Source organism: Athene noctua, chromosome 5 (assembly GCF_965140245.1).
Source record: "Athene noctua chromosome 5, bAthNoc1.hap1.1, whole genome shotgun sequence".
Taxonomy (NCBI): domain Eukaryota; kingdom Metazoa; phylum Chordata; class Aves; order Strigiformes; family Strigidae; genus Athene; species Athene noctua.
This window is the reverse complement of record NC_134041.1, coordinates 44,126,141-44,139,447: the sequence shown is the minus strand read 5'-3', so window position 1 is coordinate 44,139,447 and position 13,307 is coordinate 44,126,141. Positions and strand designations below refer to the sequence as shown.

Here is a 13,307-nt window from a genome sequence, read left to right as displayed (position 1 = left end):
AAACTTTAAATGTTTAGAATAACCTAAAGGTGGTGAATACTATCATTGCAGATAATCTCATTTTATTCTTCCGTGGAACTATATAGGCAGCTCTAGCTGAAATATATTTTGTCACTCTAGCAATTCTGCAGGAGGGACTCTGTCATGGTAGTTCTTGGGCCACAAGGGAATTCTTTGTTTCTGCAGCTGACTTTTGTAGGCAAAAACTTAGCTTAACTCTTGTTTTACTTTCTTATGCCTGGTACCAGCACAGAAGTACTGGGTGCTGGGCATGTGGTTACTAGCTTCTTCTTAATGCTTTACAATCCACTGTAAGAAGTACCCTGTCTATTCTGACAAAAGGATTATGTGAGTCTCTGCACCCAAGAGTGCCTAGAAAGCTTTACTCTTGTGCAGCATGGGAGGGGAAGGAAAAAGCTAACTCATATAGCAAAATAAGGAGCTCGATCTTTTAGTAAGCCTGAATTGAGTCAGTAATGTTGTAGCCTGTAGTTTGCCTCAAGCTCTGTTGTAAGTAATTTGTTACTACTTATACATGATTGTTGTAGTTTTCCTTTGGACTAAATCCTTCAGAAGAATCTTAAGAGCATGTTGTAGTGCCACTTCTGTATGAAACATAAAATGAGAACATAAAGATTGTTCAAGAAAAATACAGTAGTCACTATACAGTGTGCCACCTGGTGTATAAAACAAGCTGGAAGCAGTTTGTATGTAGTTTTTGGCTTTAATGGTGCTTTTAAATGGCATTAATATTTTTAGTAATACTTGCATGCTAGCACATTCCTAGCCAGCTTTCCTAGAGTTTTATTTGAAACAATTGTTGTCATGTTAGTGCTCTTGTCACATTGTTTATCATGAGTATGTCACTGAACTTAATGATTTTTCCTTTCCCAGTGCCACCTCACTACTTCCAGCATTTGGATCATACTGGAAAGCGAGTAGACTTCTATGACCGACCTGAGTTATCACTGGGGTCCTACGAGTTTCTAGCAACAGTTGACTATTGCAAGGTACAGTAGTATGTGTTTATTACTGTATTTTGTTTTGCTTTTAAATAAAAAGCCTATTTTCCTAAAAGTAAGAATGACGTGAATTGTCTTGGGCTGCTTTCTACCTGGCAGAGATAATTAACAGCATTAATCCAACCCGCTTCATTGTGCAAAATAATGTGCTTGTGTGCTTACTTCCCAAAGTAGAGGAAGTCTTGATCATACATGATATAATATAATTTTATTATAGCTGCCTCTGTCATTTTCTTCTGGAGCTATATAAGCAGCTATAGCTGCTGTTACCCTAGCAATTCTGCAGGAGGGACTCTTGCAGTAGTCCTTGGGGCAGGAGGAGAATCTAGGAGAGATTCAAGAAAAGTACAGTTGTAACTATGCAATGTGCCACCTGTTGCCTAAGACAGACTTTACCTATTGAACTTAAATTTCAGATAGAGCCATAGTGGTTAAAAACACAAGAATCACATAGGAATACATATTGTCAGCTGGTTCACTTTTAAAGCTGGTTCACTTTTAAAGATTTAAATAATAATGAACTTCTAAGGAATAGGAAAAATATGTGCAAGGTGTTTATTAAAGCAACTTATATCTGCTGAAATAAATGCTGGGAAAATAGATGTCTAAATCTTGCAACTGTATACTGGCTACCTTCTGATGCCTCAGCTTTACTTCGGGTTAAGGGAAGAAACAATTATCTTGCTTCTAACAGTGTAAGAAGCATGTTTAATACAAACGAGATGTGATCTTCCCAGCTTTTTTGAAAGTTCTTCTGTTTTGCTTTTGTTCTGTGTGCTCCTTCCATTATGACCCATGGACTTCAGAGAACTGTTGATTGAAACAAGTTTTTCTTTCCCAATGCAAACCTGGTATTTTAAGTAGAAGGGAAAGGTTGCAGTTCTGAAGAGAGGAAAATCTTTTGCTTCATATTGATGAAATTGCCTGTAACAAGTCTGGTTAGATTCCAAAGTCATGAAAACTGGCAGAAAACTTCCCTGCCTACTTTCCCTATCTGGTCTAGTCATGTAAATGGATGATTTAGTTCTAACTAGCCTCAGTTGTTCACTGAGCAATGGCAAAATCAGACTAGGTCATGTAATACCAGTCCATTTCAAGCACAGTGCGTTTACATGTCTGTTACTTGCACAGGAAGAATAATCTGAAGAAATAGCTACTGCTCATGAGTAGAAAAGTACATGAAAGCTGTTCGTTTTGACCAGCATTTATCTGTCCGTGTTACAGAGCTGTTGTGGGCTGCATACATGGCTGTAATGTGACTTCTTCCCTCTCTTCCACAGAATAACAAGTTTCCCAGTCCACCTGCTTTCATTTTCATGATTGATGTGTCTTACAATGCTGTGAAAAGTGGGTTAGTGAGACTAATATGTGAAGAATTAAAATCGCTCCTAGATTACCTGCCCAGGTAGGTATATTGTGTACTACAGTAGCTAATCAAAATGAGGTAGACTCACTTTTTCTCTTTAAAAAAAGCTAGAAATTAAAAAACTATTTTATAATCCTAACAAGCTTTTCTTCAGAAAAAAAGGCCAAGCAGAACATCTTTCTGGATACCTTTCTAGGTGAAAAGAAATTTTCCTTCCTTTCATTTTTCCCTTATACCATACTGTGTTGGATTCTGTGTCGTGATTTCACTGTCTACTTAGATGTGAAGTCAAGTGTGTCTCTTACAGGGAAGGCAACATGGAGGAATCAGCCATTCGAGTAGGCTTTGTCACCTACAACAAAGTGTTACATTTCTATAACGTGAAGAGCTCACTGGCACAGCCACAAATGATGGTTGTCTCAGATGTGGCAGACATGTTTGTGCCACTCCTTGATGGTTTTCTGGTGAATGTGAATGAGTCCAGGACAGTTATTGCCAGGTAATAGAAACTGATATACAATGTGTGTAGTAAACTTCTTGTTTGGTATATTCAAGTGTTGCATGCTTATTTGTCATGTTATTCACCTAGAAGTCACTCCATGTATATTAGCTTCCTATACTCCTTGAGATTAAGCTGGCAAAGTAGGATGGGAAAATTCATGAAGTAAGGTTGTATTTGGCTCGTAGTCCAGTAAGGGGATTTAGTGCAGAAGAGCATTTCTGAGAAAAACCAAAACACAACTATAGAATGATGCAGAGTGAAATTCGTAATATTGAATCACTGTCATTAAGGCAATTGCCTTTAACTGTAAACTGAGACAACAGTGGTGTCTAATTTTGGTTCTGTGGAGAAAACTGAATGAGTGAGATAGAGAAGATAAAATCTAGAAGGAAAGAAAAAGAAATAAGCAAAGTTTTCACAAGCTATTTAACATGATAATTGAACTGTATTTAAACTATAGTCTGTAGCTAGCTAAATCTAGGGAACTAGACCTGGCACTGCATGCTTTTAAAGAAAATCTCTAGCTTGTTTTGTAGTGTATTAACAAGCATAAATACAGAACTGTGGATTAAACCTGTTAATCTCTGAATAGAACACAGGGTGCTTAGCAAACAGAGGCCAAATGTCACTAGTCTTTCCTAAGAATTTACTTACCAAAATATATTGGAATACATTAAAGGAGCATCAGCTGAGGCTATACAGCAAGCACTGAGGATATGGATGAGAGAAGCCAATGAAGAATGACAAAGCATCATTTATTTCACAGATAAATGAGATTCCAAATACTATAAAAAATATGCAAATTTATAGACACATTGGGAACTTCTGTTAACACCACCTCAGTCTCATAGATCATTAACTGCAATTTTGTGGCTTTTCCAATTAAATGGAATCTTGAATTCCTTCTTTTTCTTGTTCTTTACTAGTTTGCTGGATCAGATTCCAGAAATGTTTGCAGACACAAGAGAAACAGAAACTGTTTTTGCACCTGTGATTCAAGCAGGACTGGAGGCGCTGAAGGTTAGTAAATGTATTGTCATGGCAAATTGTTTTCAGTCTGAGTAGTTTGATGTTTATATTCTGCTAACACACACTAAGACAATTCTAAAGCTTTTTGTAAGTCCTCTTGGGGTAGATGTGCTATGTGTAAGCAGTATTTGGATTATTCTTCAACTGCATGTACCTCTGGTTCTGTGTAGTTAGCTATCTGTTCCCTACCTGTTTGGGAATTTTTTTAATAATTTTTGCTCAAAGTACAATAATGGGGCTTACTCTGTTACCTGGCTGGGTTTTGCTTTGAACATTCTATAGAACCTGCAAAAATAAAGACCCTTCAACATTAAAACCAAGTGCTGAAGTCTGTCATGTCTCATTGATGAGTTCTGTAACATGGTGTATTTCTAATCCTGTGCTTGAAGCACTGGTATAACCTTAAATAAAAGGAGAGAATGTAGTGTCTTGAAGTTGCCTGCAACAATGTGCTGACCAAGTAAACCTTTCCTGAAGTTTTTCCATTCCAGTACTTCATCCAGATCATTACATGCACGTTCTCAGACTTGTATGTACTGATTGAATTGATGGCCTGTATGATTCCATCCAAAACTGTTCCTATAGCTTTATTTGTCTGTCATGTAAGTCCTTAAAAGTCTCTCTTAAAACTCAGTTTTCATGGCAATTGTCCAATCAAGAAGTAATATAAATTACTAATTGATTGTTTACATACAGCATGTGTCAGAGAAAATAATCTACTAAACATTGGCTAGTGTTGACATAGGTTATTGATTTAAAATTAATGATCTGTTGAAGCTCAGATTACAAAATCCTTTGCCATTTCTGTGACACTTTTCCACAAACTCGGTAGCTGCAAATCAGAGAAGAAAATAGTCTAACACTTCAGCACAAAACTTTTTGTAGCCAAGTCCTGCTTACTGTCTCCTTGGAGCCAGTCCTTTTCTCCCTGCCATGAAACTAGCACAGGTCCAGTAGAACTGAAACATACTGTTCTGTAGCTGATCAGTAAGCTGTGCTCCCTGAGTTGGATACCACTGAAGTAACCAAGTCGTCGCTGAGCCTGTGTGTCTGATAGAGAGCCTTCCTAACATGAAGTAATGTGGATGCTTGAATGCTTGTTCTTAAATAACGGTTTCCCTTACAATTTTTATAAATGTTTCTAACCTGCTCTATTGCACTTTCCTGCAGGCAGCTGAGTGTGCTGGCAAGCTCTTCATTTTCCACACCTCTCTGCCCATCGCAGAGGCTCCAGGGAAGTTAAAGAACAGGGATGATAAGAAACTGATCAACACAGATAAGGAGAAGGTAATAATGACTTGTGTGTTGTGTACATAACAGGTCTATATTATACTCTTTATGGGATAAAGTAACTCAAGCAACAGTAAAGAAATTACAAGGGTAGCACATAATGTAACCATCCCAGGTAATGTATGTTCTGGTATGAGAATAGGAAGAGATAGATCTGTATTCTTACACAGGATAAAACACCATAGTTGGGTTAAAGTAAGTGTGCTGAACTTACAATTAATGCAAGATGTCTAACAGTTTTCATAATATTCAACAGTGCTTCAAAGGCAGCATCAGGAAGAATTAGTATGATCCTAATCTCCCTGAACAGAGACTTAAAATACAAAAGTCTAGTGACTGGGATTGTTAATTGGATCTGTTTCCTTTTCTTACTGCAAACTTCTGATCTCATCTCTGACTTCCTTTCTTAGACTTTGTTTCAACCACAGACAAGCTTTTACAACAACTTGGCCAAGGACTGTGTGGCCCAGGGCTGCTGTGTGGATCTGTTCCTGTTTCCAAACCAGTATTTGGATGTGGCAACACTAGGTGTAGTAACTTACCAGACAGGAGGCTCCATTTATAAGTATGCGTATTTCCAGGTATGAGTGATGCTGACTCAGACTGGTATTTGATCTAAATAAGAACTATTGTTTAGTTAAGAGTTCTTTTTCATAGCATAAACCATAGTGAACAAGTACTTCTTTGGAAGTAAATTTCTACTTAAAGATTTTTCACCAAAATTATTTTGTTAGCTTTACGTCTTTGTACAAAATATCTCTATCAATAATAAAACAACAACAAGAAAAGTGATGCTTGTTACCTTTTAGCACAATATTTTATTAGCAGGGCACTGGCTGATTTTTAGAGTAAGACTGCAGGAGGTAGCGTCTGTTTTTAAATTATGTTCTGGTTTATGGAGCAATTCTGATTTATGGGAGTATGAAACTGGAACTATTGCTTGTGTTCTAGCTGGAGACAGACCAGGATAGGTTCCTGAATGACTTGAGAAGAGATGTTCAGAAAGAAGTGGGATTTGATGCTGTAATGAGAGTGCGCACAAGCACAGGTGGGTGTTAGCATGAATGAGTCTTAATAAATTGACCACTTCAAGTATGTCATATGGAAAGTAACAGATTTTTCCCTAATTTAAAACATTTTGAGACTAGGCTATGCAAAGAGCTCTGCTAAAACTTTGAGATTCTAAGACTTTTGTTGAGACTGAGCAAAGATGCCCGCAGAAATCTGTCAAGGTAATTTAGGATTTGCAGGACAACAAAGGTTGTCTTGTTATTCTGTTGGAAAGTGTTCGTGTTGGTTTTTTTTCTTTTTTAGGCATTCGAGCCACTGACTTTTTTGGAGCTTTCTATATGAGCAACACAACTGATGTAGAGATGGCAGGTTTGGACTGTAATAAAACAATCACAGTGGAATTCAAGCACGATGACAAACTGAGTGAAGACAGTGGTGCCCTCCTTCAGGTGAGGGGGGGAAGCTTTCTAGGAGAAAAAAGTGAGTTGACAAAGTGTCAACAACACTGTGTCAAAGCGGAACCAAATCTCAAGTGGGGAAAGTGCCTGTTGCAGAAGAGGATGAGATTGCTCTGAACTGAGTTGTTAGATATTCCTTCAGGAACTGTTAATTCGTTCTTTCTTCCTGCCCCTTACTGTACCCTTAACTAGTTTTCAGGGCGACCTAGACTGCTTCAGACTACTTCAATCTATTTTCCAAGACCAGTTCCCTTAATAGAAACTGCTAATGTTGCTGCTTATTACTTTTCATTGACACTGATTCTTAGCATATGCTTTTACCTTATTATGCAAGACTTTTACAGAATTATCTTATTTATTCAGGCATCTGAGTCCTAGTTTTCAATTAAGTATATTCAGACCCTGCCCTTCTTATTGTAGCAGGACCTCATTTTTCTATATCCTGACATTTGTCTCCTACAGTGTGCTCTGTTATATACAAGTTGCGCAGGACAGCGACGACTTCGCATTCACAACCTCTCCTTAAACTGTTGCACGCAGCTTGCTGACCTCTATCGAAACTGTGAGACAGACACGCTCATCAATTACTTGGCTAAATATGGTAAGGGTGAATATGATAACAATAATTGCAACCTTTAACTGCTATTAAAATGCCCATTGTCACCCAATGACACCTGTTTATTCTCTTTGCATCAAATGCATCAGGTGGCAATCCCAATACTTCAGTCACTTATGGGAAAGAGCATAAAGCTGTGGTGACGGTATTGTTGTTTAAGATGAGAGGTACAGATACAAGGGTATAGGCTTATCCTCCATGCAAATTCTTGTCTCTTTTAAAAGAAGTTTGTCTTGACAACTGTCTGAATTCATCTTTGTATTTATTTTTGCACTGTTTTAGTTTGTTCTTTAACTGTTCCAGAACTTTGCTCTGGGAATAGGAAATGGTGGCCTTTGCTCATAGATCTGAGTTAAATATCATACTTTTATACATTGTACCCTATTTACCTTTTCTAGTTTGCAGCAAAAGTCTATAAATCCAGCAGAGATCTAGAGTTGTGTATGTTTATTGCCATTAAAATGTAAGAAAATCAGTTCATTTTCAGGTTATCAAAGAAAGATGGACAGGCATAAAAGGAGTTTTTTATAGTACCCCATACCTTCAGGTATGACTAAGTGTACTTTAAAGTACACGGGAGATAAACAGATGAAGAATGTGTAATAAAATGGAGTAAATGAGCTTTTACAGATCTGCAGCAGGAACATATCATTTCTTTCCCAAAAGTCTGAAGGGGAAGGGGGGAAAAAACAATAGTTGTTTAGCTTTACTTTGTGTAAGTAGTGTTGGGCTTTTTTACTGTTCATTAGCAATCACTTGATAGCTATTCATCCATTTCCTCTTTTTGTGCAGCATATCGTGGAGTTCTGAGTAGTCCAGTAAAGACTGTACGAGATGCACTGATCAACCAGTGTGCCCAGATCCTAGCTTGCTATCGAAAGAACTGTGCTAGTCCCTCTTCTGCTGGCCAGGTAAACTCCGATGCTTTCACTTGAATCACAGGCTTGGGTATTAAAAGGTGATGAGAGTTTCTTCCTACTTAACCTACTCAAAAAAAGTCAATTGCTCTGCTCAGCAGAAATTTGCAGAGAAGACTCAAGGAAGTAGAGAGACTGCAAGTAAAACTATAGTTGAGAATGGCTTGTTGGACACCTGTCTGAAGCCTGGGAAACACTGCCTGCTCCAGGGAAAAGTTTTATGTTACTTTTGCAAGTACGATGATATAATTAGACTATCAGCTTTGACTTCTCACAGCTGCACCACACTTTATTGGTTCATGCAAGATTTGTTTTGTCAAACAGAAGTTTACTCAGCAAGACAGCTGACCCACTTCTTTCTGCTTGTGACTTATAGCTGATCCTCCCTGAATGCATGAAGCTGCTTCCTGTGTACTTGAATTGTGTGTTGAAGAGCGACGTCCTTCAGCCTGGTCCGGAGGTCACAACGGATGACCGTGCCTACATTCGTCAGTTAGTCACATCCATGGATGTGGCAGAAACAAATGTTTTCTTCTATCCCAGGCTTTTGCCCCTCGTGAGTAATTCAAGATGTTCTTACCACTTGAGACTTGCTGTTGTCTTGACTCGTCATAAGGACTGGCATTTATGTTTTAGCAAGGGAAAGTGATTTGAGAAGGATTTGGGATCTGCCATCTGTTAGGACACTTCACTTTAATTCCACTCTGTGATAGATGCATTACTGGTCATCTGAATTTGCTGGGGGATTTTTTTTCCTGAGCTGTGAGCATATGACTAGTAGCAGAGAAGATACTTTTGACACTTTCATAGTCTTTTAAAGTCCTAAAGCTTCTTGTAACTTTATGTAGTAATTTTCATCATTGCAGGGAAACTCCACATACTATTCTGACTTTTCAGTACCGTAGTTGCTGGAATAATACTAACAGCTAATTACATTCCTACTCCAGGAGGCAATATTGGAACTACAGAGTTGACAGAAGCTTTATGTTCTCTTTTGCTGACCAAGAGTCTCTGACCTGCTTCTGTGTCACGTTCAGTAAGAAGACTAAGCTAAGGAAGATGATACTTCAGTCACAGTTATTGCAGTCTCTTACAAGTCCTAGAAATGCGAAAGCTGTTGGGGTCTTAGTGGCAGAAATTTTCAGGACTTCATAAGATGTTCTTGTTTTATAACCTTGACTTTCTTTTGTTGTTTTGTCTTTTTTTGATTTTGCTCTAAAACAGACCAAAGCAGATGTTGACAGTGACTCCTTGCCAGCAGCAATCCGGAACTCTGAGGAACGTCTCTCCAAGGGCGATATATACCTGCTGGAAAATGGACTGAACATCTTTGTGTGGGTGGGAGTCAATGTGCAGCAAGGCCTGATCCAGAACCTCTTTGGAGTATCATCTTTCAGTCAGATTAGCAACACTTTGGTGAGCTAGATGGCAGTGTGGGAGCTAGTGTCTGTGATAGTCACCCAAAACTTTAAACAATGAGAAAACAAGTTTAGAATAGAGTGCTACATTTTTCATACTAGGAACAAGAGAAGCACGGGTGTGTGAAACTAGTGGAAATGTCCCTAGTCTGGGCATGTCAGGCATGCTTTTGCACAGCTTTGTTTGACAAGTCACATCTCTACTGACAATGTGGAGAACAGTTGATATGTAAATTAAACAAATAATTGACCTTTAATTCTGATACCATGTTATATTCTCTTTAACTAGTTGAGGTCAAAGGGATGGTATGTTAGTAGAGGTAGAGATATCTCTACCCTTATATAATATGATAGAACTGCTGAGTTTTGCTTAAAGTTGTGCTACTTTGCATGACTAATGGATTGGATGTCTTTCGTTCCAGAGTACCCTGCCTGTCTTGGAAAACCCCTTTTCAAAGAAAGTACGATCTATTGTTGACATGCTTCAAGTGCAGAGATCCCGCTACATGAAGGTAAAAATGTTGTCCCCATTCACAGCCTTAAATCCCCTTCTCTTCTAGCAGAGTGGGTGATGCCTGGTAATGCTGCAATGCTGAACTTATTCTTCCTGATCTCATAAATGTGATTCAAACATAAAGTTTTCAAGGACCTGAAAAAAAAATTGCTACTAGTTTTGGAGTTCTGTGCTTGCCATGGTTCTAAAACTATTTTTTTTTAGACCTGTTATAATACTGCACAAACCATGTACATAGTATTTTCCTTCTATTTAGAAAGGATTGAGACTTAATCCAGCTTAGTTAGAGAAGTCAATGCACGTAACCAGAAACACAAAATATATCGCTTACCTGTCTTTGGAGTTTTGAGCTATTTAGCTTTTTCTTTCTTCCAAGAACATTAATTCTGCTAACTACTCACTGTTGATTTTGTTCTTGTTTTGGTTTTTGTAGTTAATAATTGTGAAGCAAGAAGATAAGCTGGAAATGCTGTTCAAACACTTTCTAGTGGAGGACAAGAGCCTGAGTGGGGGCGCTTCATATGTGGACTTCCTGTGTCACATGCACAAGGAGATTCGGCAGCTACTGAGCTAGAGGAGGGAGTGGTGCTGGAACTCAGCAATGACATTTCAGTCTCCACTAATGACCTGATCAGAAGGCCCAGCGCCCTCAAAAAGGACAACATAGAAATCTGTACAATTCCATAATTTTTAATACACATTGCATAAGCAGAAATCCTTTCAACCTCTCCCAGACCTGTATGAGAGATGAAAAATTTTCCTGGTGAGGGCTAAAAAAAAAAAAAAGGCCTTTGATACCAGGTCTTTTATTTGCATCTAAATTGTTTCCTGTGCTTGGCAGGAGTTCCCTCCACCCTACCCCATGCTCGCTAATCCTGTCGTAATGAATGTAGTTTTTTTCAGTTCACTGTACATGATTCAACATTGGGTGAAAAAGCGATAACTCTTCAAAACTTCTGGTAGTTGCTGTGTGTTTGTATGGGCGCGTGTGCATACTCCAAGTGGGAAGAGAATGCGCAGGTGGGGAGGACAAGAGGCAGGTCAGGTGATGGGAGCTGGAGCAGCCAAACATTTTGTGTCTCCTCTTAAGAGTGAAACATGACATTGCAGAGCACAGATGTATCATGGCTCTCTGAACCAGAAATGAATGAAAAAAGAAAATGAGTAATAAGCCAGGAGGCAGCAGGGCAAATTTATTTCCACAATCTTCCCTGTACTATAAGTTGCTGTGCAGATCTGTAACGGAGTAAGTAATAGTTCAGTGAGCAACAGTCAACAGCTTCTGAACACCGTAGGGGTAGAGACAGTGCTTCCTGTTGGCGTGTGTGGTGACTCCTTATCATTGCATGGCTCTGCAATGTCCTGCGCGATCCATGTTTCTTGGCCTCCTCTGCAGAGCTTACCTGTCTATCCAGATGGTGGTGGGAGCAAAAGCCTCTTAACCTTAAGCAGAAAATACTTGTAACAAGGTGATGTGAGGCTGTGTAGGAACTGATGATAAGGAAATGGCCATTTTCAACCACATTATTGTGAATCATAGCAAACAAGTGTGAATTTGATTTATACTGATGCAACTTTGAGACTGCTTTGTACCCTGGAATAAAAGGAAGGGGATAAAAACCTAAGATTTAGACTGTACTGTGGTAGGTATTGCAAGTACCCGATTTCAGTTATTGAAAACATCTGGGCCATAGTGAAGAGTTTCATTACTGGATGTTTATACCCTCCCCCGTTCTACCTACTGATTAGCTTGCACAAAACTTTTTTATAAGCCTGTTTGTTAAACTAAAATACCTCAGACAGATTAATCCATCCACTTTGGCCGCTCTGCTGCTCGATTCTGCAAGGGTGCATGAGAAGACTCCCACAAAAAGGGAGTGAGTGTAAATCAAATTCAGAATTCTAAGGGCTTTGTTTATTCACTTTTGAAAGGGGGCTTGTATATTTTAGCTTGAACACTTAACAAAGTGTTCTTACAATACCCAGAAGTTTAAGCTACCACTAGCGCTAAAAGTGGAAGGAAGAATGTGGGTGGATTAGAGAACATATTAACTGGGCTTGGTATTTCAGAGGAAAGTCCTTGTTAAGATCAGAAAAATATCTGGCTGTGGTTTTAGTTCCATATCCTGTAGCATGTATATAAATCCATTTTTCTTCTAATGCTGCTAGTTTGTCTTCCCTCCCATCACTACACAGAAAAAGGAGTATGAAAATTGTAATGGAGAAACTCTTTCAAGATGTAGTTGACAGAACCTTCAGCGCTTTTGTATGAATGTGGCTGACTTTTTACTCCACATACTGCCTCCAACCAAAAATCTAGAGGATTTTTAACCAGAGGGGAAAAAGAACTTCCCAGGAATATAAGGCACAGCAACCCCAGACTTCCACAAATACTAATTTCTAGTATTAATATTGGGGGGTGTGGGGGTGGAAATGAAATCGTAAATGAACCTTTCATTTTCTTCACTTGTTTTTCCAATGCATCTTTTAATTTGTAAAGAAATAAAAATATATTAAGATGTATTTTATGTCATTGTTAGTAAATAAACACTGCTTATTTTTCCAAACCCTGTATTTTGCGGGAGGGAGGAAATGGGAATGGCTGAAGTCTAGCTGACTGATCCTTTACGGTCTAATCTTCTGCTGACCAAGTTCAGTCTTTTTTTTTTTTTCCTTATTTACACTGAACAATAATAAGAACTTCAACGAGAATCAACAGACAAAAAGGTGCTATTTAATCTCAGTGTTGCTTTAACTTTCTGCCCCTTCTGAACTTTCGTTTTGTAAAGAGATTTTCCTTTTCTCCAACACAGCTTGAGTAAGATTGGGGGTTGTTTTGGTCTTCTTTGGAAGGTATTACCCTTACCTTGTAACAGTGTTAACTTAAAGAATTAGGCAGTCTTAAATTTTTAAGAGAAAGAGAGCTTCTCTTTCAGAGTCAAGATAGGGAAGCTGGGTGGGTTGGTTTTTGGGGGGATGCTAATTGCAAAAATAAAGTTCAGAGTGAACTGGTAGTGTTACTTGACTGTAGCCTAGAAGGTTGTGTACAATTTGCTGATAACCCTACAACAATATGAAAGCACAAGATAATCATTGCTAAATTTCCAACAATACTTAGTTTGCTGTAGAACGTTTTTGAGATTACTCTCCTACAGAATGTACAG

The 13,307-nt window shown here is 38.5% G+C and overlaps 1 protein-coding gene across 4 annotated transcripts in view; it reads left to right on the top strand.

Moving 5' to 3' along the window:
• SEC24C (SEC24 homolog C, COPII coat complex component) overlaps nt 1-13,171 on the top strand; it is a 38,880-nt gene extending 25,709 nt beyond the window's left edge. Inside the window, exons 11-24 of one of the 4 annotated variants that reach the window (XM_074907255.1) lie at nt 895-1,010; nt 2,303-2,427; nt 2,696-2,887; nt 3,817-3,910; nt 5,090-5,206; nt 5,620-5,790; nt 6,161-6,257; nt 6,524-6,669; nt 7,141-7,279; nt 8,087-8,205; nt 8,588-8,767; nt 9,436-9,627; nt 10,052-10,141; nt 10,577-13,171. In XM_074907255.1, the coding sequence (XP_074763356.1) occupies nt 895-1,010; nt 2,303-2,427; nt 2,696-2,887; nt 3,817-3,910; nt 5,090-5,206; nt 5,620-5,790; nt 6,161-6,257; nt 6,524-6,669; nt 7,141-7,279; nt 8,087-8,205; nt 8,588-8,767; nt 9,436-9,627; nt 10,052-10,141; nt 10,577-10,717 (1,919 nt within the window). In that variant the 3' untranslated portion in view covers nt 10,718-13,171. The remainder of the gene's footprint in view (nt 1-894; nt 1,011-2,302; nt 2,428-2,695; nt 2,888-3,816; nt 3,911-5,089; nt 5,207-5,619; nt 5,791-6,160; nt 6,258-6,523; nt 6,670-7,140; nt 7,280-8,086; nt 8,206-8,587; nt 8,768-9,435; nt 9,628-10,051; nt 10,142-10,576) is intronic. The other 3 variants (XM_074907254.1, XM_074907253.1, XM_074907256.1) reach the window with 3 other exon arrangements.
• The last annotated feature ends 136 nt before the right edge of the window (nt 13,172-13,307 follow it).